The 20,602-nt window shown below is 41.7% G+C and overlaps 1 protein-coding gene across 1 annotated transcript in view; it reads left to right on the forward strand.

The window, feature by feature from the left end:
* LOC121443190 (uncharacterized protein C2orf78 homolog) overlaps positions 1-20,067 on the forward strand; it is a 38,011-nt gene extending 17,944 nt beyond the window's left edge. The window contains exons 2-3 of the mRNA XM_041644863.1: positions 15,647-16,408; positions 18,185-20,067. Coding sequence (XP_041500797.1) covers positions 15,647-16,408; positions 18,185-20,067 — 2,645 coding nt within the window. The remainder of the gene's footprint in view (positions 1-15,646; positions 16,409-18,184) is intronic.
* Positions 20,068-20,602: the final 535 nt, after the last annotated feature.

Here is a 20,602-nt window from a genome sequence, read left to right on the forward strand (position 1 = left end):
GGGTGGGAGGAGGGGGAGAAGGGTGGGAGGAGGGGAAGGGAAATGGGAGGCTGGGAGGAGGTGGAAACTTGTTTTTTGTTTATGTTTTTTTTTCTTTTCGCAATAAAAAAAATAAGTAACAAAAAAAAAGTAACCTTCAATACATGGGCACAGGAGATCACTTCCTAAATTTAACATCAGTAGCACAGACACTGAGAACAACAATAATTTAAATTAGACCCCCTTAAATTGAGAAGCTTCTATAAGACAAAGGACACAGTCAATAAGACAAAAAGACAGCCTACTGAATGGGAAAAGATCTTCACCAACCCCACATCAGACAGAGGACTGATCTCCAAAATATATAAGAAATTCAAGAAAATAGACATCAAAATATCAAATAATCCAAATAAAAAATGGGGTACAGATCTAAACATAGAATTCTCAACAGAATTTCAAGTGGCTGAAAGACACTTAAAGGAATGTTCAACATCCTTAGCCATCAGGAGAACACAAATCAAAATGACTCTGAGATACCATCTTACACCCGTCAGAATAGCTAAAATCAAAAACACCAATAATAGCTTATGCTGGAAAGGATGTGGAGTAAGGGGAACACTCCTCCACTGCTGGTGGGAATGCAAATTTGTACAACCACTGTGGAAATCAGTATGGCAGTTTTTCAGAAAATTGGGAATCAACTTACCGCAAGGCCCAACAATACCACCCAAAGGATGCTAAACCATATTGAAAGACATTTGTTCAACTATGTTTATAGCAACATTATTTGTAACAGTCAGAACCTGGAAACAAATGTAGATGCCCCTCACTTAAAGAATGGAACAAGAAAATGGGGGTACATTTGCACAATGGAATACTACTCAGTGATTAAAAAAAGTGATACCTTAAAGTTTGCATGCAAATGGATGGAACTAGAAGAAACCATCCTGAGTGAGGTAGCCAGACCCAGAAAGATGAGCATGGTAAGAACCCACTCATAGGTGAATACTAGCTCTAAAGCAAATAATAAGGAGCCTATAATCAATGACCCCAGAGAAGTTAAGTAACAAGAAGAACCCTATGAAAAACATGCATAGATCCCTTGGAAGGGGAAATAGATAAGATCTCCTGAGAAAATTGGAAGCATGGGGGTGATAGAAAAGGGAAAGTAGAAGGGGAGGAGGGGAGAATTGGAGGGAGAGGAGAACTTAGAGGGAATAGAAAGCTGAGATGTGGGGAGGACAGAGATGAGAGCAAGGGATGAGATATCTTGATTGAGGGAGCCATTATGGGGTTAGCAAGAAGCCTAGCACTAGAGAAATTCCCAGGAATCCACAAGGATGACCCCAGCTAAAACCCTAAGCAATAGAGGAGAGTGTGCCTAAACTGGCCTTGCCCTGTAGTCAGATTGATTACTATTTTAAATGCCATCATAGAACCTACATCCAGCAACTGATGGAAGCAGATGTAAATAACCACAGTGGAGCATTGGTCTGAGCTCCCAATGTCCAGTCAAAGAGAGGGAGGAGTGAGAATATGAGCAAAGAGGCTAAGACCATGATGGGGATACCAACTAAAATAGCTTACCTGAGCTAATGGAGCCTTCCAACTCTGGCCTGACAGCAAGGGAACCAGCTGAATGTGGGTGACAGTTATATGGCTGAGATGACTGTAGGGCTACTGGCAGTAAAACCAGGATTTATCCCTACTGCTTGTTCTGGCTTTTAGAAATTCATTCTCTCAGAAGGGATACCTTGTTCAACCTAGATACCCTGAGGGCCTCAAAGCAATGTGCTAGACTTTGTTGACTCCCCATTGGAAGATATACCCTCTCTGAGGAGTGGATAGGGGTGTGATGGTGTGTGGGAGCAGGAAAGGTGGAGGGAGCAGGAGGAGGAAAAGGAGAGGAAAATGGATTTGGCATGTATAATTAGAAAAAATACTTTTTTAAAAAAAATTAAAAATAATAATAAAAACCTGGAGTCAGATATAAGGATTAATACAAAAAAATCAGGGAAGCAGAACAGTCAAACACTGGAGAGTTCTTATCTCTTTCAATGCTCAGACCAAAGGCATGATCCTGTCTATTCAAATCCTCAGACTGCTGCTGTCTCTATGAAACCTCAGACTACATTTGGCTCAGTGAATCCTCAGACTACATCTGAGTTCCTATCTCCTTCACCTTATATTCAGTCCTCTATTTGCCCATCCATATCTCTGTCTCCACCTTCCTAGTGCAGGGATTAAAGGCATGTGATCCCAAGTGTTGAATTCAATCTCATGTAGCCCAGCGTGTTGAACTCACAGAGATTCAGCTGCCTATGTCTTCTGACTGCTGGAATTAAAAGGTGTGTACACCAAAGCCTGGTTACTATAGATAACTACTGGCTTAACTCTGCACTCTGATCTTCAGACAAGCTTTATTTGTTAGATTACAAACAAAATATCACTACAAAAAAGTCCTTGGAGCGTGGCTAGAAGAGACCTTACAATCATCATGGCAACACCCACAGTGTGAATCCACGGGCTGATTTGGAGGTCTACCACACTCCAGAGAGAGTCAACATTGGACTTTGGGGAGCCATTGCATGCCTACAGGACCCTCTAAAACTGAGAATGCAGAAAGTCACTGATGCAGCTAAGTGATGGACTTGTCCCTGTGCTTCCTTAGTACAAACCTGCTGGGGTTTCCAGTCAGGCCATCAAGGGGGACAACAACCACCACCTACCCTTGTTCTCACATGGAAGATCATAAACACTGACTCAGAAAAGATCCTGGGCCATACTTCCCAAGAAGCCTCTTTAGGGACTGACTCTCCTGATTTGTACTTTATCTTGGGGATGCTTTATGGTTGGACTAAGATATCTGATGCTAAGTTATAAGAAGTCACCCATTTTTATGTTTGCCCTGGACATGATAGAGATAGGCCCAGATAGGGAATAGTGGGGGGTCAGCAACTATTTCTGTGCTTCATGGAGCTGTCTCCATGGGTCACACATGGTGGAAGGCCCCCAAGAGATAGAGACTTTATCAAACTAAAAAAGGTGAATGAAACAATGTGGGAGCTTGATGGTCTTAATTTTCTGGAGAAGGGGCATGCAAATCTAATTCAATTCACTGATGCTGGTAAGAAGACATATGGTTGGAGTCAGGAAAACCTGGGGCCTTAGGTTATATCACCAAATGAAAGGATCAATAGGGAAAGACCTAGAGGCATTATTCACCCTGTAATTAGAATTTTGGCCCCTACAGCCATGAAAACCCTTGAGCCACAATAAGGTAATGGTTACCCAAAAGCCTAGAAAATTAGGTCTAAGAAAGCTAAAACAGTGTCTTTGACAAGGACTGACCTCACAAGCCTGCCCTTCAAACCAGGTCACTTTAACCTATTGAGACACTATGGGAGCTCCTTCTGCTCCTTCAGGTAATAGCTTTAAGATACCAGTCCACTTAGGCATGGTCTCTTATACTATAAATGCAGCTGTAAATCATGCGCTCACTTTCTTGCTTCCAGCTCTCACTTCCAGCTGCTAGACTCTGTTCCTGTTCCCCATTTGTGAAGAAAATTGTGATTTAGGAGAATGATCTATAAGTATTCCCTAAATAAATAACCCTTTATCATACATAATTCTGAACTAGTGTGGGATTATTTTGTATCTTCCTCCATCATCTGGCTCCCAAATCTGGGGACCAGTCCACACTTTTTGGGATCAGTCCACCAACCATGTGGTGCATTACAGACTGACTCTCCTGTCCACGGCTTTAGCCAGCCCTCAGACTCAGCAGGCTGCAGCTCGAGGATCCCAGTTCATGACCCACACACCAGCCCACACACTGCTGCCTGCGATCCTTGAAGTGTACACAGCCCACAACTTGCACTAACGGAAAACTTTGAGTCATCTCTTTATCCTGGGCCCCAACTCTCAGAATCATTTGATTGCATTAATAACTGTTCTTAATTTGTTAAACAAAGCATATTTTCCATACCTAAGTAAGCAACACATGCTGTTCACTGCTGCTAATGTCTCTCGGTCACATGGCTGCGAGTGCGACACCTGCTGGCCGCTAACGATTATTACACCTGCTCCAATTCATTAGAATTACTTTACGACAGGTAAGATCTGAAAAACTACAAAAAATGACTGATAACATCTAGGATTTCAATAATTATTTTGCTTATATTATGGAAGATATTGTACAAGACTTAGGCTATTTTCCTTCCTATTTTTTGATTCTAGGGATTTGCTTTGTTTTCAATATTATCTCATTAAAAATGGTTCAATACTATGGAGAGGGATAATATCAGATTGGCAAAATTTTCTGAAAAAATTTGTGGTGTTGAATCTGTCAGAATCTGTTGAAAAGTTATATGTCCAAGGATGAGACATTATCTTTACTGGACAAGTCGGAATCCTCATTAGAACAGACCACTGGACAGGAGATTCAGACTTTTAAAAAGGCAGTAGTAAAAGATTTGAAAAGATTGAAGAATTTATTGAAATTGATGAGCAGGGACAGAAGGTACAAGGACAGGATTTAGCCTCATCAGTACATGCCAAACCCCTGGATGAGTTATACAGAGTTTCAAGAGCATGTCGAGTAATTTCCTCAGAGAAACCATCTAGTACAAAGAATGCTAAGGTAGTCAAAGAATATGCATGGGAACCAATACATATGAGTGAACTAAAAGAAGTAAAATAAGCACTAGTTTCTTATGGGCTACATTCACCATTTGTCAGGGAAGTGGTGAAAATGTGGTCTTTAAGCACTAAAGCAACCCCACAAGACTGGCTTCAATTAATCTCAGCAGTCCTAGAAAATGGACCTTAGCTGCTTTGGAACTGTTATTGGAGAGAAGAGGCAAAAAAATTTAGAACAACAGGGGAAAGTAAAAGGATTGAGACTTCCCAAGATAAAATTCTTGGCAAGGGTCATTACTCTGATCCTCAGGAACAAGCTCGCTATGATGAACACACCTTGTCCCTATATAGTACAACAGCTTTAAACACATGAGATGGGATTCAGGAACCAGAAAAGAGGACTGAGTCATATATTAGGGTTAAACAGGGCCAGAGAGAATTCTTTACTGACTTCCTGCAAAGATTAACTAAGGCTGTGACAGACCCTGAAGCTAGACATGTAGTAATTGAATTCGTGGCTTTTGAAAATGCCAGCATAGAATGTAAGATTATCCTTGGACCTTTAAAGGTTAGATCAGCACCCTTAGATAAATGGATCTTGCATAAAATTAATGTTTAAACATTTGATTGTAGTACTGAAGCTTGGGTAGGAGAAGTGATTTCCAATGGTATGAGAAGACAGCAAAATGCCAAATGTTTTAATTGTGGAAGAATGGGACATCTAAGAAGGGACTGTAGATAAGAAATTCCTAGGAATAATGTCTCCTCTAGGAATGGCAAAAATAGGAGGATTCACCCTTTTGGTATATGTAGGTGTGGCAAAGACCAACTGAAGCTTGGGTAGGAGAAGTGATTTCCAATGGTATGAGAAGACAGCAAAATGCCAAATGTTTTAATTGTGGAAGAATGGGACATCTAAGAAGGGACTGTAGATAAGAAATTCCTAGGAATAATGTCTCCTCTAGGAATGGCAAAAATAGGAGGATTCACCCTTCTGGTATATGTAGGTGTGGCAAAGACCAACATTGGACTAATGAATGTCAGTCAGCAAGAGACAGACAAGGCAAACTGATACCACTGGGAACTCCTTGGGGCACCTCTCACAGGCCACTATGTCAAAAAGGCCCAGCCATTCCCATGAACTGTGGAGAACATGTCTCACCAGAAATATTAAACAATCCAGTGAATACTGTAAAAAAAAAAACATACCATAGTTCTGGACGATGGAATAGACCTGGAGGACTAGTCAAAAATTCCAGTGGGAAATAGGAAACGTATATTTTGGCAGACTTTTATAAATGATCAGAGACCAAAGGTAAGAGTGCATATAAATGACATTGTAATTGAGGAATTACTAGACACAGGTGCAGATGTGACTATCATTACTCCAGAATCTTGGCATCCAAATTGGCCTATTCAAGAGGCAGATATTCAATTCCAAAGAATTTGAACCCTATCTCAAGTAAAACAAAGCATGAGGTGGGTTGAATGCATAGGGCCAGAAGGACAGAAAGGAAGGCTAAGGCCATATGTAGCTAATATTGCAGTTAATTTATGAGGCTGAGACCATTTGCAGCAATGGAATACACAGGTTGACAATGCTGCAGTCCCAAAAACTCATGTTTCTGGGAAGGATATAAGATATTATAAAGGAAGGTCACCAGCCATTCAGGCTGGACAAGAACACAAAGTAACTATCAAACCTTCAGAGGTACTAACAGCCTTGTACTGAGAAACCCATATAGGTTAAAAAGTAGCATTTAATAGAAGACAAACTGCAGGCTTTAGAAAAGCTGGTACAGGAGCAATTAGATGTTCACCATATTGAAGAATCAAGCAGCCCTTGGAATTCTCCTGTATTTGTTGTTAAAAATATGGAAAATGGAGAATGGTGACAGATCTAAGAGCTCTCAACAAGGTTACCCAACCTATGGGCCCTCTACAATCTGGATTAAAAATTGCTCCTGAAAAAATATAAACAGGAGATTCTGTCAATTACCTAGGTTATAAAATAGGTTTATAGAAAATTAGAACACAAAAGAAACAGATTAGGAGAGAATGGTTGTGGACTCATAATGACTTTTAAAATTTTTTAGATGATATTTCCAGTCTATGGCTGGCTGTTGGGATAATACCTGACTTAATAGTTAATTGAAACAAAACCTTAAATGGTGACAAAGACTTAAGTAGTCCCAGAGAATTAACAGCTTACGCTGAAAAAGAATTGATAGTCATTGAAGAAAAATTACAGGAGGCACATGAAGATAAGAGTAAATCCAAAATCTTAATTTTATTCTAGTCATATTGCCTTCCAGAACATCCCATACAAGAATCTTAATGCAGAGGGAAGATATCTTATAATAGATAATTTTACCACATAAGCCAAGTAAAAAAAATTAAAAACTTATGTGGAAAAAGTATCTGAGTTCATTATAAAAGGTAAATTGCAACTTCATCAATTAGCAGGCATAAACCCAGCAGAGAGTATAGTTCCTTTTACTACTGATGAAATAAAAAAAAATGGGAAGACAAAGAACCTTGGCAAAGAGCTTGTGCTAAATTTTGGGGAGAAATTAATAGCAATTATCCCAAAAGCAATAGACTTAACCTTATAAAGAGAACTACTTAGATTCTTCTCTGAATTGTACATGACGCACCAATAACTAGGGCCTGTACATTTTATACAGATGCAAATAAACCAGGAAAGGCAGGTTACAAATCAGAAGATTAAGGTGGAACAAAGCCCTTATACTTCTGTCCTAAAGGCCGAATTATATGCTATTCTCATGGTACTAAGGGATTTTAAAGAACCTCTCATAGAGTTACTGATCGCAATATTCAGAAAGAGTTGTCTTGCATATTGAAACCACTGAATTTATACCAGATGATGCAGAATTGAGTTTATTATTCATATAGGTTCAAGATATAATCAGGAATAGGCTTTGTTCTATATACATAACCAACATCCGATTCCATACAGGTCTGCCAGGTCCTCTAGCACAAGGTGATGCAGAAATTGATCAATTATTGATTGGAAGTGTATTTCAGGCCTCTGAATTTCATTTTAAAAACATCATGTCAATAGCCAAGGCTTAAGAAAGTTTTCTATTACATGGCAACAAGCTAAGGAGATTATAAAGAGATGTGCTACTTGCTCTTTCTATAGTCAAACACCATTGCTTGCAGGGAATAACCCAAAGGGTACTCAGAGGAATGAGATACGGCAGATAGATTTGTTCCACTCTATGAAATTTGGTAAATTAAAATATGTACACCACACCACAGACACGTACGTATTCAGGTTTTCAATGGGCAACTGCCTTGAACTCAGAAGTTTCCAGGAAGAAGATGGGGCCTGACAGCAAGACCTCTGCCTGACTGAGATGATAGCATGATGCTGATAGCGCTCTATAAGACTGGTATTTATGGGTACCAGCTTCTGAAATGGTGCGCCTTCTCATGATGTTCTGGCCAGAACTCCAAATAAGATCTTCAGGAAAATAAAAAAACAACCCTATCAACTGCTCAGAAATCATTTGCATCTATACATCTAGTTAACCATCACTTTACTTTTGCAGGATCCCATTAGGATAACATTGCCCCCATGATAGTGGAAAGCAATCCTAGGAGACAACTCCCCCATACCCCCCTAAAAAAAGTTTGTCCTTAGGGTTGGGAACACTGTTTAGGGGTTGTTGATTATTACTTGTACTAGATAGAGGGTTGGGGTGAAAACTGTGTTTGTAGAAAATAAAGGGATAATAATAGTTGATAATAGAGTGAATAATTGTGAGCTATTATTTATGGATAATTTACATTGGTATGGTTTTGTATATTGATACAAGTTCAAATTATATTTATTATTTTTGTTTACATTATTTGTATACCTATGCAAAGTTATTCTGTCAGATTGTATATATGCATGTTTCTACCTCTTTTAGAACATTTTGTATATTGATACAACTTTTAGAATATTTTCTCATATTGCATTTAGCATGTGTTCCTTGCTTAATATTGTTTATGCTGGTTGTAATTCTAATTATACTTGATATCTGTTCCTAGTGTATATAGTTTTGTATTGGGTTTGGAACTCTCTTATTAAAACAAAAGGGGAAGGTACTGTGCAAGCACATTCCACTTCTTCAGCCAATAGCCTTTAAGATACCAGCCCAATTGGGTATGGTCTCTGATACTCTAAAAGCAGTTGTAAAGCATGTGCCTGGTCTCTTGCTTATGGCTCCCACTTCTGGCTGCTAGACTCTGTTCCTGTTCACACAGAGGACTGTTATCTAGGACAGTGATCTGTAAGTTTTCTTCTTAAATAAATAACCCTTTGATTATTCATAATTCTGAACTGGTATGGGATTATTTTTGTGACTTCCATCATCAGCTAACCTCACAATGGAAACCAGGATGGCATAGGTGGGTCTTCTATCTATCTGTTGTTTCATTGGTTAATTAATAAAGAAAACTGCTTGGTCTGATAGGTCAGAACATAGGTGGGTGGAGTAGACAGAACAGAATGCTGGGAAGAAGGGAAGAAAGTCAGACGCCATATCTCTCCTCTCCGAGATGGATGCAGGTTAGAATCCTCCCAGTAAGCCACCACCTCGTGGTGCTACATACCTTAATAGAAATGGGTTAATCAAGATGTGAGAGTTAGCCAGTAAGAGGTTAGAGTTAATGGGCCAGGCAGTATTCAAATGAATACAATTTGTGTGTTATTATTTCGAGTGTAAAGCTAACCATGCGGGAGCCGGGCGGGACAAAAAGCAAGCCTGCTCACCTCATCACTTCACCAGGAGATGTGCTACATTGGGGAAGGGGTTTTGAACTTGTTTCCACAGGGGAAAAAGCTATGGATACCATCAAAATTGATAAAGATTCAGTTTGAAAAGGAGAAACCTCTTGAGAAATAGAAATGATGGTTCATACACAAAGATGACAATTATGCAGGTGGTAAGAAAACCTCATAAGGATTGGGGCAGGGTTCTGTTCTTGTCCTTGCAGGAAAATATTCATCTTCAAAGAGTAGAGAGACCTTGAACATCTAGATGCCTAAAGATAAAAAGATAGCTATCCATAAAGAATCAACAAGCAAAAAGAAATCTGCTTTATGATGCTGTATTATCAGCATTGTAAATTTTGATTATTTAGACACATATACATCTCTACTTAAAAATAAGAGCTGGCTTTGGAGCTGGACAATGGCTATCCTTCTCTAAATCCAAGCAAGGAGTTAAAAGAAAAGTTCAGAATTTCTGTCTCATGTCAAGAACCATCTGGTATGGTACAGAAAGAAGATATATTTAAAGGAAATATTTTACTTTCTCCGTGACCATTTTATTTATATCATATCTTTCATTGAACATATGTCTATATGAATAATGCTTTAGTTTTCCCACAATGAACAGTAGATTTTCCTGCCATAACATTTGAAGCTTCCAGGAAGAAGATGGTGCCCCACAACAATGACTCCACCTGATTGATATGACGTCATGATGCTGGTAACGCTATTATGAGACTAGTTTTTGGGTACCACCAGCAGAAATGGTGCACCTTCTTACAACATTCTGGCCAGAACTCCAAATAAGAACTTCAAAACAAACAAACAAAAAGACCCTATGGACTACTCAGAGACCATTTGCACAAAACAGTAATCTTGAAACTTAACCATCATTTTATTTTTTACAAGATCCCATTGCCCCATGACAGCAGGAAGCAATTCCACAAAGCACAAAGTTTGTTCCCTCTCCCCACAAAGTTTGTCCTCACGGTTAGAGACACGATTTAGGGTTTGATTATTACTCACATAGGATTGAGGGTTGGGGTAGAAATTATGTAGGCCTAGAGATAAAAAAAGGAAGATTGAATAGGATAATAGGTAATTTAGTGTGAACTTATTCATACTGATAATAGTAATAATAGTGAGTAATAGAGTGAATACTTGTGAGCTATTATTTATGGAAAATTTACACTGGTATAGTTTCTTTTTTTATTTATTTATTATTTATTTATTATCTTTACAGTGTTCTGCCTGCATGTATCCCTGCAGGCCAGAAGAGGGCACCAGATCTCATTACTGATGGTTGTAAGCCACTACGTGGTTGCTGGGAATTGAACTCAGGACCGCAGGTAGAGCAGCCAGTGCTCTTAACCTCTGAGCCATCTCTCCAGCATGGTATAGTTTCTTGTATATTGATACAAGATCAAATTATATTTGTTATTCCACTTTACAACATCTGTACACCTACGTGAAGTTATTTTGTCATATTGTATGCATTCATGCATGTCTCTACCTCTGTTTAAGACATTTTGTATATTGATACAATTTTAGGATGTATTTATCATATTGCATTATATATTTCTACCTCTGATTAAGATATTTATACATTGTAACTCTAACCAAACAAGTGGAAAACTTCTATGACAAGAACTTTAAATCTTTAAAGAAAGAAATTGAAGAAGACACCAGAAAGTGGAAAGATATCCCATGCTCTTGGGTAGACAGAATTAACATGGTAAAAAATGGCAATCTTACCAAAAACAATCTACAGATTCCATGCAATGCCCATCAAAATCCCAGCAAAATTCTTCACAGACCTTGAAAGAACGGTATTCAATTTCATATGGAAAAGCAAAATAACCAGAATAGCCAAAACAATCCTATGTAATAAAAGAACATCTGGAAGCATTACAATCCCTGACTTGAAACACTACTACAGAGCTACAGTACTGAAAACAGCCTGGTATTGACATAAGAAAAGACAAGAGGACCAATGGAAACAAGTAGAAGACCCAGATATCAATCCACACATCTTCAAACACCTGATCTTTGAAAAAGAAGCAAAAAATATCAAACAGAAAAAAGAAACCATATTTAACAAGTGGTGCTGGCATAACTGGATATCAACATGTAGAAGAATGAAAGTAGACCCATATCTATCACCATAAACAAAACTCAAGTCCAAATGGATCAAAGACCTCAACATAAAGCCAGCCACAGTGAACCTCATAGAAGAGAAAGTGGGAAGTACACTTGAACACATTGGCACAGGAACCACTTCTTAATAGAACCCCAGCAGCACAGACACTGAGAGAAACAATTAATAAATGGGACCTCCTGAAGCTGAAAAGTTTCTGTAGAGCAAAGGACACGGTCAACAAGACAAAACGACAGCCTACAGAATGGGAAAAGATCTTCACTAACCCCACATCAGACAGAGGTCTGATCTCCAAGATATGCAAAGAACTCAAGAAATTGGACACCAAAAGAACATATGATCCAATAAAAAAAAAAGGAGTACACACCTAAACAGAAAACTCTCAACAAAGGAATCTAAAATGGCTGAAAGACACTTAAGGAAATGTTCAACATCCTTAGTCATCAGAGAAATGCAAATCAAAACAACTCTGAGATTCCATCTTATACCTGTAAGAATGGCCAACATCAAAAACACTGATGACAACTTATGCTGGAGAGGTTGTGGGGAAAAGGGAACACTTCTGCACTGCTGGTGGGAGTGCAAGCTGGTACGTCCCCTTTGGATGTCAGTGTGGCGATTTCTCAGAAAATTAGGAAACAACCTTCCTCAAGACCCAGCAATACCACTTTTGGGTATATATCCAAAGGATGCTCAATTGTGCCACAAGGACATGTGCTCAACTATGTTCATAGCAGCTTTGTTTGTCATAGCCAGAACCTGGAAACAACCTAAATGCCCCTTGACCGAAGAATGGATAAGGAAAATGTGGTACGTTTACACAATGGAGTACTACACAGCAGAAAAAAATGACGACAGCTTGAATTTTGCAGGAAAATGGATGGAGCTAGAAAACATTATTTTTTGGGTGTGGTAACCCACACCCAGAAAGACAATTATCATATGTACTCACTCATAGGTGGTTTTTAAACATAATGCAAAGAAAGCCAGCCTACAAACCACATACCCAGAGAACTTAGACAACAATGTCAACATGAAGGGAGACTTACATAGATATAATCTACATGGGAATCAGAAAGTAAAAAAAGAAAAGATCTCCTGAGTAAATTGGAAGCATGGCCGGGTGGTGGTGGCGCGTGCCTTTAATCCCAGCACTCAGGAGGCAGAGTCAGGCGGATCTCTGTGAGTTCGAGGCCAGCCTGGTCTACAAGAGCTAGTTCCAGGACAGGAACCAAAAAGCTATGGAGAAACCCTGTCTCGAAAATCAAAAAAAAAAAAAGAAAAGAAAAGAAAAGAAAAGAAAAAAGAAAAAAAGAAAAAAAACATAAATTGGAAGCATGGGGGCCTTGGGGGAGGATTGAAGTGGGAAGAGGAGAGGAGGGAGGGGAGCAGAGAAAAATGTAGAGCTCAATAAATATCAATAAAAATGTATAAAAGAATAAAAAGCTATGATATGAATCTCTATTCACTTGGTCACCCTGGTTAATTACTCTCCTGTCATCATTGGCTGTGCCTTTGATCCACTTAATGTTGGCCTTAACCTATGGACCTTGCATCATTAACGCGCTAGTCAAATTTATAAAGAAGCAGATCTCTATGGTCCAACTAGTGGTTCTAAAAAACAATACAAGCCTATAAATTTAGAAGAAAAACATCTCAAGGATTTTAAATTCTACTCAAGGGGGGATGAGAGGGCCAGGGAGCCAGACCACAGGCATGACAGGTTTCTAACAACCCCTGTCAGTGACCAGGCCTTAGTTTTGGTTTACTGGAACTGGCTGGAGTTGAGCAAGCAGTTCTTGGAAAAATCACAACTCAGGAGCAACCAGTCACCAGGGACCCCACAGCCTTCTACTAGCTCAGCAGATGCCCCACAGCCTCCTACTAGCTAAAGATAGCTTTCCCTACCCTGCTGTTGCAAAGTTCCTAGAGCCACCTGCCAATCCCATGAAAGTTTGATTTATACCCACCAACCATCCCTCAGAATAACCTCTCCTCTCTAGAATTCCCTCACCCTGTATAAAACATAAGTGTGAGCTTCTCTGGGGATTGCCATTTGCCACCCCAACATGTTGGCAGTTTTTTTAATAAATGTTCTTGCTGACTGCATACATGACAGGTGGTCCTTTATGGGACTTCTCTCGGACCCTAATAGACAGCTCATAAAGCAGATCAGCTGAAATGGTTTCCCACCTGAGTTCCCTCAACCTAGGTGTTCCTCTCCTTCCTGCCCAAGGCTACCGACTGTATGGACAGGGTAGGCTGATGGGGCATCATGCACAGCTTCATCAGTGAACCTTAGAAGAAGCACTGCCATGATAGCCTAGGCTAAACACCATGGGAAGCAGGATTTCTGTACCATAATTTCCTCCTTTCATTAGCCCAATTTCAGCCTTCATGACTGCTGTTGGTCTTCTGGCATCTGCTCTATCCAATCCCATCTTTTAGCTAGGAATCAGACATCCCCATTGGCTGCTGCCTATTTATGACATCATTCTCCCTCCTACCCTACCAGCACCTGGTAGAATCTTGGTGTTTCCATGGTGATGCCTGTAAACAAATTTGGATCATCACAGATCACTTGTGACCAGTGACCAGTAAGTGCTGTCTGATACTGGACACACTTGCCACTGAGGTCAGCTGATCAGACAAGGATGACCTTCCTCCATTGTACTGTGGATTGCTGATCCTCTCCCCCGACCATGTCAGGTAAGGAAAGAAACTTTAACATGTTTCTTTTGATCACTTCTCTTACTTTCACTATGCTTTTAAATCTTTGTTTAATGGGCACACTATTCATGTTGATATAGATATCTCCGGTTGAATGTTACAGTTAGCTTTGGTTCTTACCAGGGGTTAGAAAACAGAAATAAAAGAAGATAAACTGCACAGATGGCTGTAGAGGTACATGTAGGTAGTTGGGAATTGAATGTTACAGACAGCCAGAGATTTTAAATCTAAAGGCACAAGATAGCATTATATTCCAAGCCATTTTTAGGCAACCACACTGCTGAGATTCCCTATCAAATATAGAAAACAACATCCCACTCTGGTCTCTGGCTCTTAACATCTACCCAGCCCAACTTCCAGAGCATTCCCAACACCTTATGTGCACTGTTGTGCTGGATGATTTCAACAGGGGCTGGGTACTCCATGGTCAGTTGTTCTCTGGACAAGAACTGACACATGGGGTGGGGGGAATTCTCACAAGGATGCCCACTAGAAAGAGTTACAAGAAATTAACAGTTACTGAGGAACTGATCATTTAAGATTCAGTTACCAACTATTAGATTAAGAAACTATCTTGTTCAGAGAGGAACCCATACTACATTAGCATTCCCAAGATGTCACATGAAACACAGGCAAGCAATGTGAAATGTTATCACCAGGCTATTCGTGCAGTCATATATGCATACGCACTCAATGGCTATACAAAATAAGACATCATGACTTATACAAGAAGTAGAGGGAAACAGGAGGCGTTAGGGGAGGAACATATAATTACCTAAATATAGTACTTATATATGAAATTCCTGATACATCATTTACTTAAAAAGCTCAGAGTAGAGACAAGCCCGGTGGACATGGCAAATGTCTATGGAGCCAGAACTCTGGATAGAGAAGCAGGCCTATCTGTGTGATTTCAAGACCAGAATGAGACCCTGTGTCTACACAGAGTAAAAATCTGCACAGAATAGGGTAAAGATACAGCCATGAGAAGCTGTTAAGGTTCTCCTACCTCTAAACACTTTTGTTCTAGGACACAGTTGTAAGGCGGTGTCAAAGCAGGTATTAGAGCAAGACAAAGCAGGGGAAAGAACAGTGGTGTCTAGAGCACAGTGAGAGTTAAAGCAGATCAACTGGGAATTACAGTTCCACACAGGAAGAACCGGCAGCTTATTAAATGAGTGCCATCCTATATAGTAACAAGAATCATTCTGAACCCATTTGTCTGGGATATGTGAGGGGACATAGGTGTTAGACTCCTCCGGATAGTACAACCTGGAGACAGCACTGCTCCTCACAGGAAGCGAGAAAGCTTCCATCTCACCATTTTCCCACTGTCCTCTTGTTTCCTACAGAAAATTGTCAAAGTGCACCATTCTTTGGGGCAGAAAGTGCTCTGCAGCCCTCTGTGCCTGTGCTGAGGAATGCCACACCCTCAGCAGGAAGTGTGTGCAACTTCTATGGGGTATCCACCCCAGCCGCGAGCTCAGCATGGCTCCTGCCATCAGACTCCAGCACTTGTTGCCAGCAGCTCGTAGACAGTGCCTCCCTTTACCAACGAGCTGGCACTACCACGTTGACTGCACTGACCAACCAGAACCAGATCTCCACCCTGGCACTCCCCTATGCAGGTGTTCTCCAGTGTGATCTCACAGGAAGCTCTGACAGGAGAGAAACTGCATTCCAGGACTTCACTGTAACTATCATTGACCAGAATACCACACTCTCCTCCCTGGCTATGACAGCCCAGTGTGATAACATTCTAGATCCCAATGCCTTAGTCCCTCTTTATCCGACACTCTCTGCCAGCCTCGTCCAGGCCACACCATCAGAGGTGCCAAATCAAGGATACAACCTGGCACCTTCCTACCAGGATGGCAGCCAGCTCTATTACTACAGCCTCAACAGCCTGGGCCCTCTGATGGCTGGAGAACTCGAGCAGTGCCTGCAGGCCTATCGCCTTGTGTCCTACTCTGGAACTCAGGCCTCCTCCCTGCAACCAGAGATGGTGATGATGCTAAGGGAGTTTCATTCAATGAACGTTCAAACACCTTTCTCCACCTCTGCCTTCTACTATCCCTCATCTGCTCAAGCCATGCCGGACAGCAGCCTTCAAGGTGAGAACAGAGCCAGGAGGGGAAGGAGTGAGATCAACCCTCGAACAAAGAGGGCACAACTTACCTCTCAGTAGTGGACAGTCCATACAAAGGGAGAATGTAAGTTCTGATAGGTTAGGTTTGCCTCGGGCTAATCATCGCAGTCTTCAGTCTCTATAATGAGAGAATGTAGGGCAATGAGTGGCATCCATCACTCATTAAGACATGTCCAAGGACTACCCCCACAGACACGTATGTCACCCTGCAAGCTAATTCATCCCATCCATCAACACACAGCAGTCACCTCTTTCCTAATTTATTGCTCAGGGCTCTAGAGGACACAAAGGCCTTTCTGTTTCCATAACACTTGATTTTCCCTGTGTTGAGATCTGACTCTGGAACAATGCAACTCCAAACCAGTCCTGGAGGAACTACTCCCAGATTCCAAGTGCTGGCCCTGCAATTCTCTTACAAATATAAGTGCATCCAGAGTCCAGTATAACCCATGTACAATTGCTAAGTTGGGTAAAGCTTCTCTCTCTCTCTCTCTCTCTCTCTCTCTCTCTCTCTCTTTCTCTCTCCCTCTCTCTCTAAGACCATGATCATTAGGACATGTTTTCTACAACACAGTCACACTCAAGCCCAAAGATTTTACAATTTTGTTTGTTTGTTTGTAGTGATGAGATGAGCAGGCCTGCTTTTCATCCCGCACAGCTCCTGCACGGCTAGCTTAGCTCCAGAATAATTACACAGAAACTGTATTCATTTAAACACTGCCTGGCCCATTAGTTCCAGCCTCTTATTGGCTAATTCTCACATCTTCCTTCAACCCATATTTAATAATCTGTGTAGCACCACGAGGTGGTGGCTTACCTACGTCTATCTTGGGCCAGAGCTTCATGGAGACTGCCCCATTGCCTTCTTCCCAGCATTCTGTTCTGTCTACTCCACCCACCTATGTTCTAACCTATCAGGCCAAGCAGTTTCTTTATTAATTAACCAATAAAAGCAACACATAGAAAGAAGACCCACCTACATCATTTATTCTCTTTGCTTTGCTTTTCGAGACAGGGTTTCTCTGTTCCACCCTGACTGTCCTGGAGCTTGCTTTGTAGACCAACCTGGCCTCGATCGTAGAGATCTGACTGCCTCTGCCTCCTAAGTGCTGAGATAAAAGGTGTGTGCCACCATTCCCTGGCTGATTTTACTTCTTAAACCAATTTTTTGTCACTACTAACAAGACTTTGAAATGTTGGGTTGGAGGAAATCCTGGGTTGTTGAACTGCCTGACTTGTAGGAGTGGAGAAACTTGGTTTGGATACCTAAAGCCACATAAAAAGCCAAGATTCTGGGGGTATTTAAGTAATGACAAAAACTTAAAGAAGTTGGAAGATATGGATTAAGTTCTTAAAAATGATGGACCAGACAACCTGCCTAATAACAAACTTGCAAGGAAATGAGGGGTACACTTTCAAAGACAAAGGGTAAAGCAAGAGAGGGGCACACACAGGGAATTCTGTAACCTCCCCATGGTGAAGACGCGTGCACACACCACACAAACACAAAGGAACACACAATTATCTGTGAAAACATGACTTTGCATTATCACCAGAAAGAACAGAGCACTCACTACGAGTCTCCCAAAAGAGGTGCTGCCCCTTGCTATTCAAGCAGAGCTCATAGGAATGCCTGCCCCACTGCTGTAGGGTCTCAGTACTGAGGAGCACTAAAAGGAGGGGAAGAGGAGGGGAGCATCTCACTTACCAGGCACTGACTTCTTACTTGACTCTTTTTCAGTGGTGGAAATGGAGACACCCCTGGAATTGACACCTTCAGCTCAGACATTCTGTTTGCTGCAGAGTCCAGACCTTGGCAATGCCTGCACCCATGACACCTGGATGAGGACACCACCTGTCAGTGAGGACAGGTCATTAACTGCCCCCATCCACAGTCCTTCAGAATTCCTGCCCTTGCCTCCAGCTCCAAGCCTGGAACAAACAGAAAATAACAACTTGGATTTCAAGATAGCCAATCTATCAACACCTCTGGTTACCTATGAGGGCACAAAAGAAAACCAAGAACTAGCACTTCTACCTTTAGTGCACCCCAACATGCAGCAGACCCTGAAATACACTGATGCTGAAAGCCTACAGCAGAACCTTGTTCTTGACAATGACACCTTGGGAAACAGCAGCCTAGGTCAGGAAGAGCCTGGGGTGCTTCAGAGTGTGGTGGGCTCCAACAAGGACTTTGCAGACATGACTGCACTCGTGGCAGATATTCACCTTCCCCAACTCTTCAACTCCCTCACAGAGCTAAACCAATTCCAAGATCCCAGAGCAGCTCAATCCAAAGACTCCACAGTCATCGGGAGGGATCAGGCCCAGGAAAGCTCCAGCGTCATCAGTGCACTCTCAGACCAAGTAAGAAAGAATGACCAGAAAGTCTCTGAGCTGCCTGATGGAGCTCCTCAAGCCAGAATCCAGCTCCAGAAACTGGTGGAGGGAGAAGAGGCTGTGGGCAGTGCTGGGTTCAGTGAAGGGGCTTTCGACAACGTGGCCAAGCACTTGGAGGGCAAAGCTCAGAAAGTCACACCCAGAAAGCGCAGCAGAGCTAGGGCACATGGGCAAGACAAGGCCAAGAAGACTAGAGAAAACAACTCCAAGAAAACAGAGGAGCTGAAGCCATCAAGTCACAGAGTCAAGGCAGAAGAGAAGCCCGCCATCCCAAAGACCAAGAGGAAGAGGAATCCACCTGAGCTCAGCCATGACAGCTTTAAGAAGCCTCGAACTCACCTCGGCATGCACATGCTGGCGTCTGTGCAGGTCTTTCACCCACTGGGGAAGAAGAGTGAGAGGAAAACTGGCGTCTCCTCCTCCCGGGCTCTGCTGAACTTGAGCAGCAACAAAGATCCCAGGACAGGCCCTGATACCACATCACTGCTGGATATGCCACGTGAGGGCCAAAGCCTTGACAAAAGCCTGGGCAAGATTCAGAGACCAGCGAGCAGTGCTCCCAAGCGGTGTCCATCTCCATCCCAGTATGAGCTGCCCCCACCTGGGAAGGTCAAATTAGTACCTCTGCCTTTCCCAGTCCCGGACAAGCCTCAAACTAAACCTGTTTCTAGAAAGCTTCTCTGCCTGGCTTCACGCAGGTCCACTATGGCTTACCCAGTGAGGCCTCACTCCCACTCAGCTCAGCCTCCCACGCTCAAGCCATCCCAACCAGCTCCTGCCAGCACATCTTTGATGGCCTCTGACAAGCCAGCTCCGCCAAATGGCACCAGTGCCACACGAGCCAACATAACCAAGCCTTGCACTGGGCCTCAGCCGGCTGCCTCTTTGCCTGCACCCTACAGAGCATCATCTCACACTTTACTCCACAGGGAGCCTCTTTCTGCTGCCAGGAACAAGGCCCTTTCATCTCCCAAAGCTAAAACCCAATACCTGCTGCTAGACTTCAGTTGCCAACCCATCCCATGGAGGAAAGTGGACATTCCAGGGCCAGTCATCTCACAGCCTATCACTGAAGAGCAGAGGCCAGAGAGGGAAGCCATGAAGAGGCGGGCTCAACAGGAGCGAGAGAATGCTGCCAAGTGTACCTCTCTGGGAAAACTGCAGTTTTTCCTTCAGAGGGAGAAGGATATGGAAATTTCAAAATATTATGGGTATGCAATGTAAGAGCTAGCCAGGTTTTCAGAGTAAAGTGCTGTTCAATGTGACTAAGAAGAGATATAAGTACCAAAACACAGGCATACATAGGTTTTAAAGACTTGTGTGAATATATTGATACATTGGCACAAGTATAGGCGTACAGATGACATGTAGATATAGATGGATATGTAAAATATTTCTATTCACACATAATTGAGTACTTAGTAAAACTCTCTAAAAATCTTAAGTCTGTTATTTTATTTGTGAGTAATGAGTGGTTGAATATTTCTCTCTGATAATTTAACATTTATGTTTTCTAATTGCAGTATCATATTCTATATGAAATAAAGCTCACAAAATATGTATTTAATCTTGGATCAATTAATAAAAAGCTATAGTGGTATTAAAACCGTTCTCCTTGTGACTTCATTCACTGGACATGGGATGTCTTGAAGCACATACTGAGTATGAGCACACTCCTTGTTACCACAGTCCGCCCAGCTCTCATCTCTCCCCGCAGTGCTTTGTCATCATTTTCCGCTACAGAGCTTTGCCTCTAGTC

The sequence above is a fragment of the Microtus oregoni genome, unplaced genomic scaffold (assembly GCF_018167655.1).
Source record: "Microtus oregoni isolate MIOR12 unplaced genomic scaffold, Mior012 000102F_ref0000329, whole genome shotgun sequence".
NCBI lineage: Eukaryota > Metazoa > Chordata > Mammalia > Rodentia > Cricetidae > Microtus > Microtus oregoni.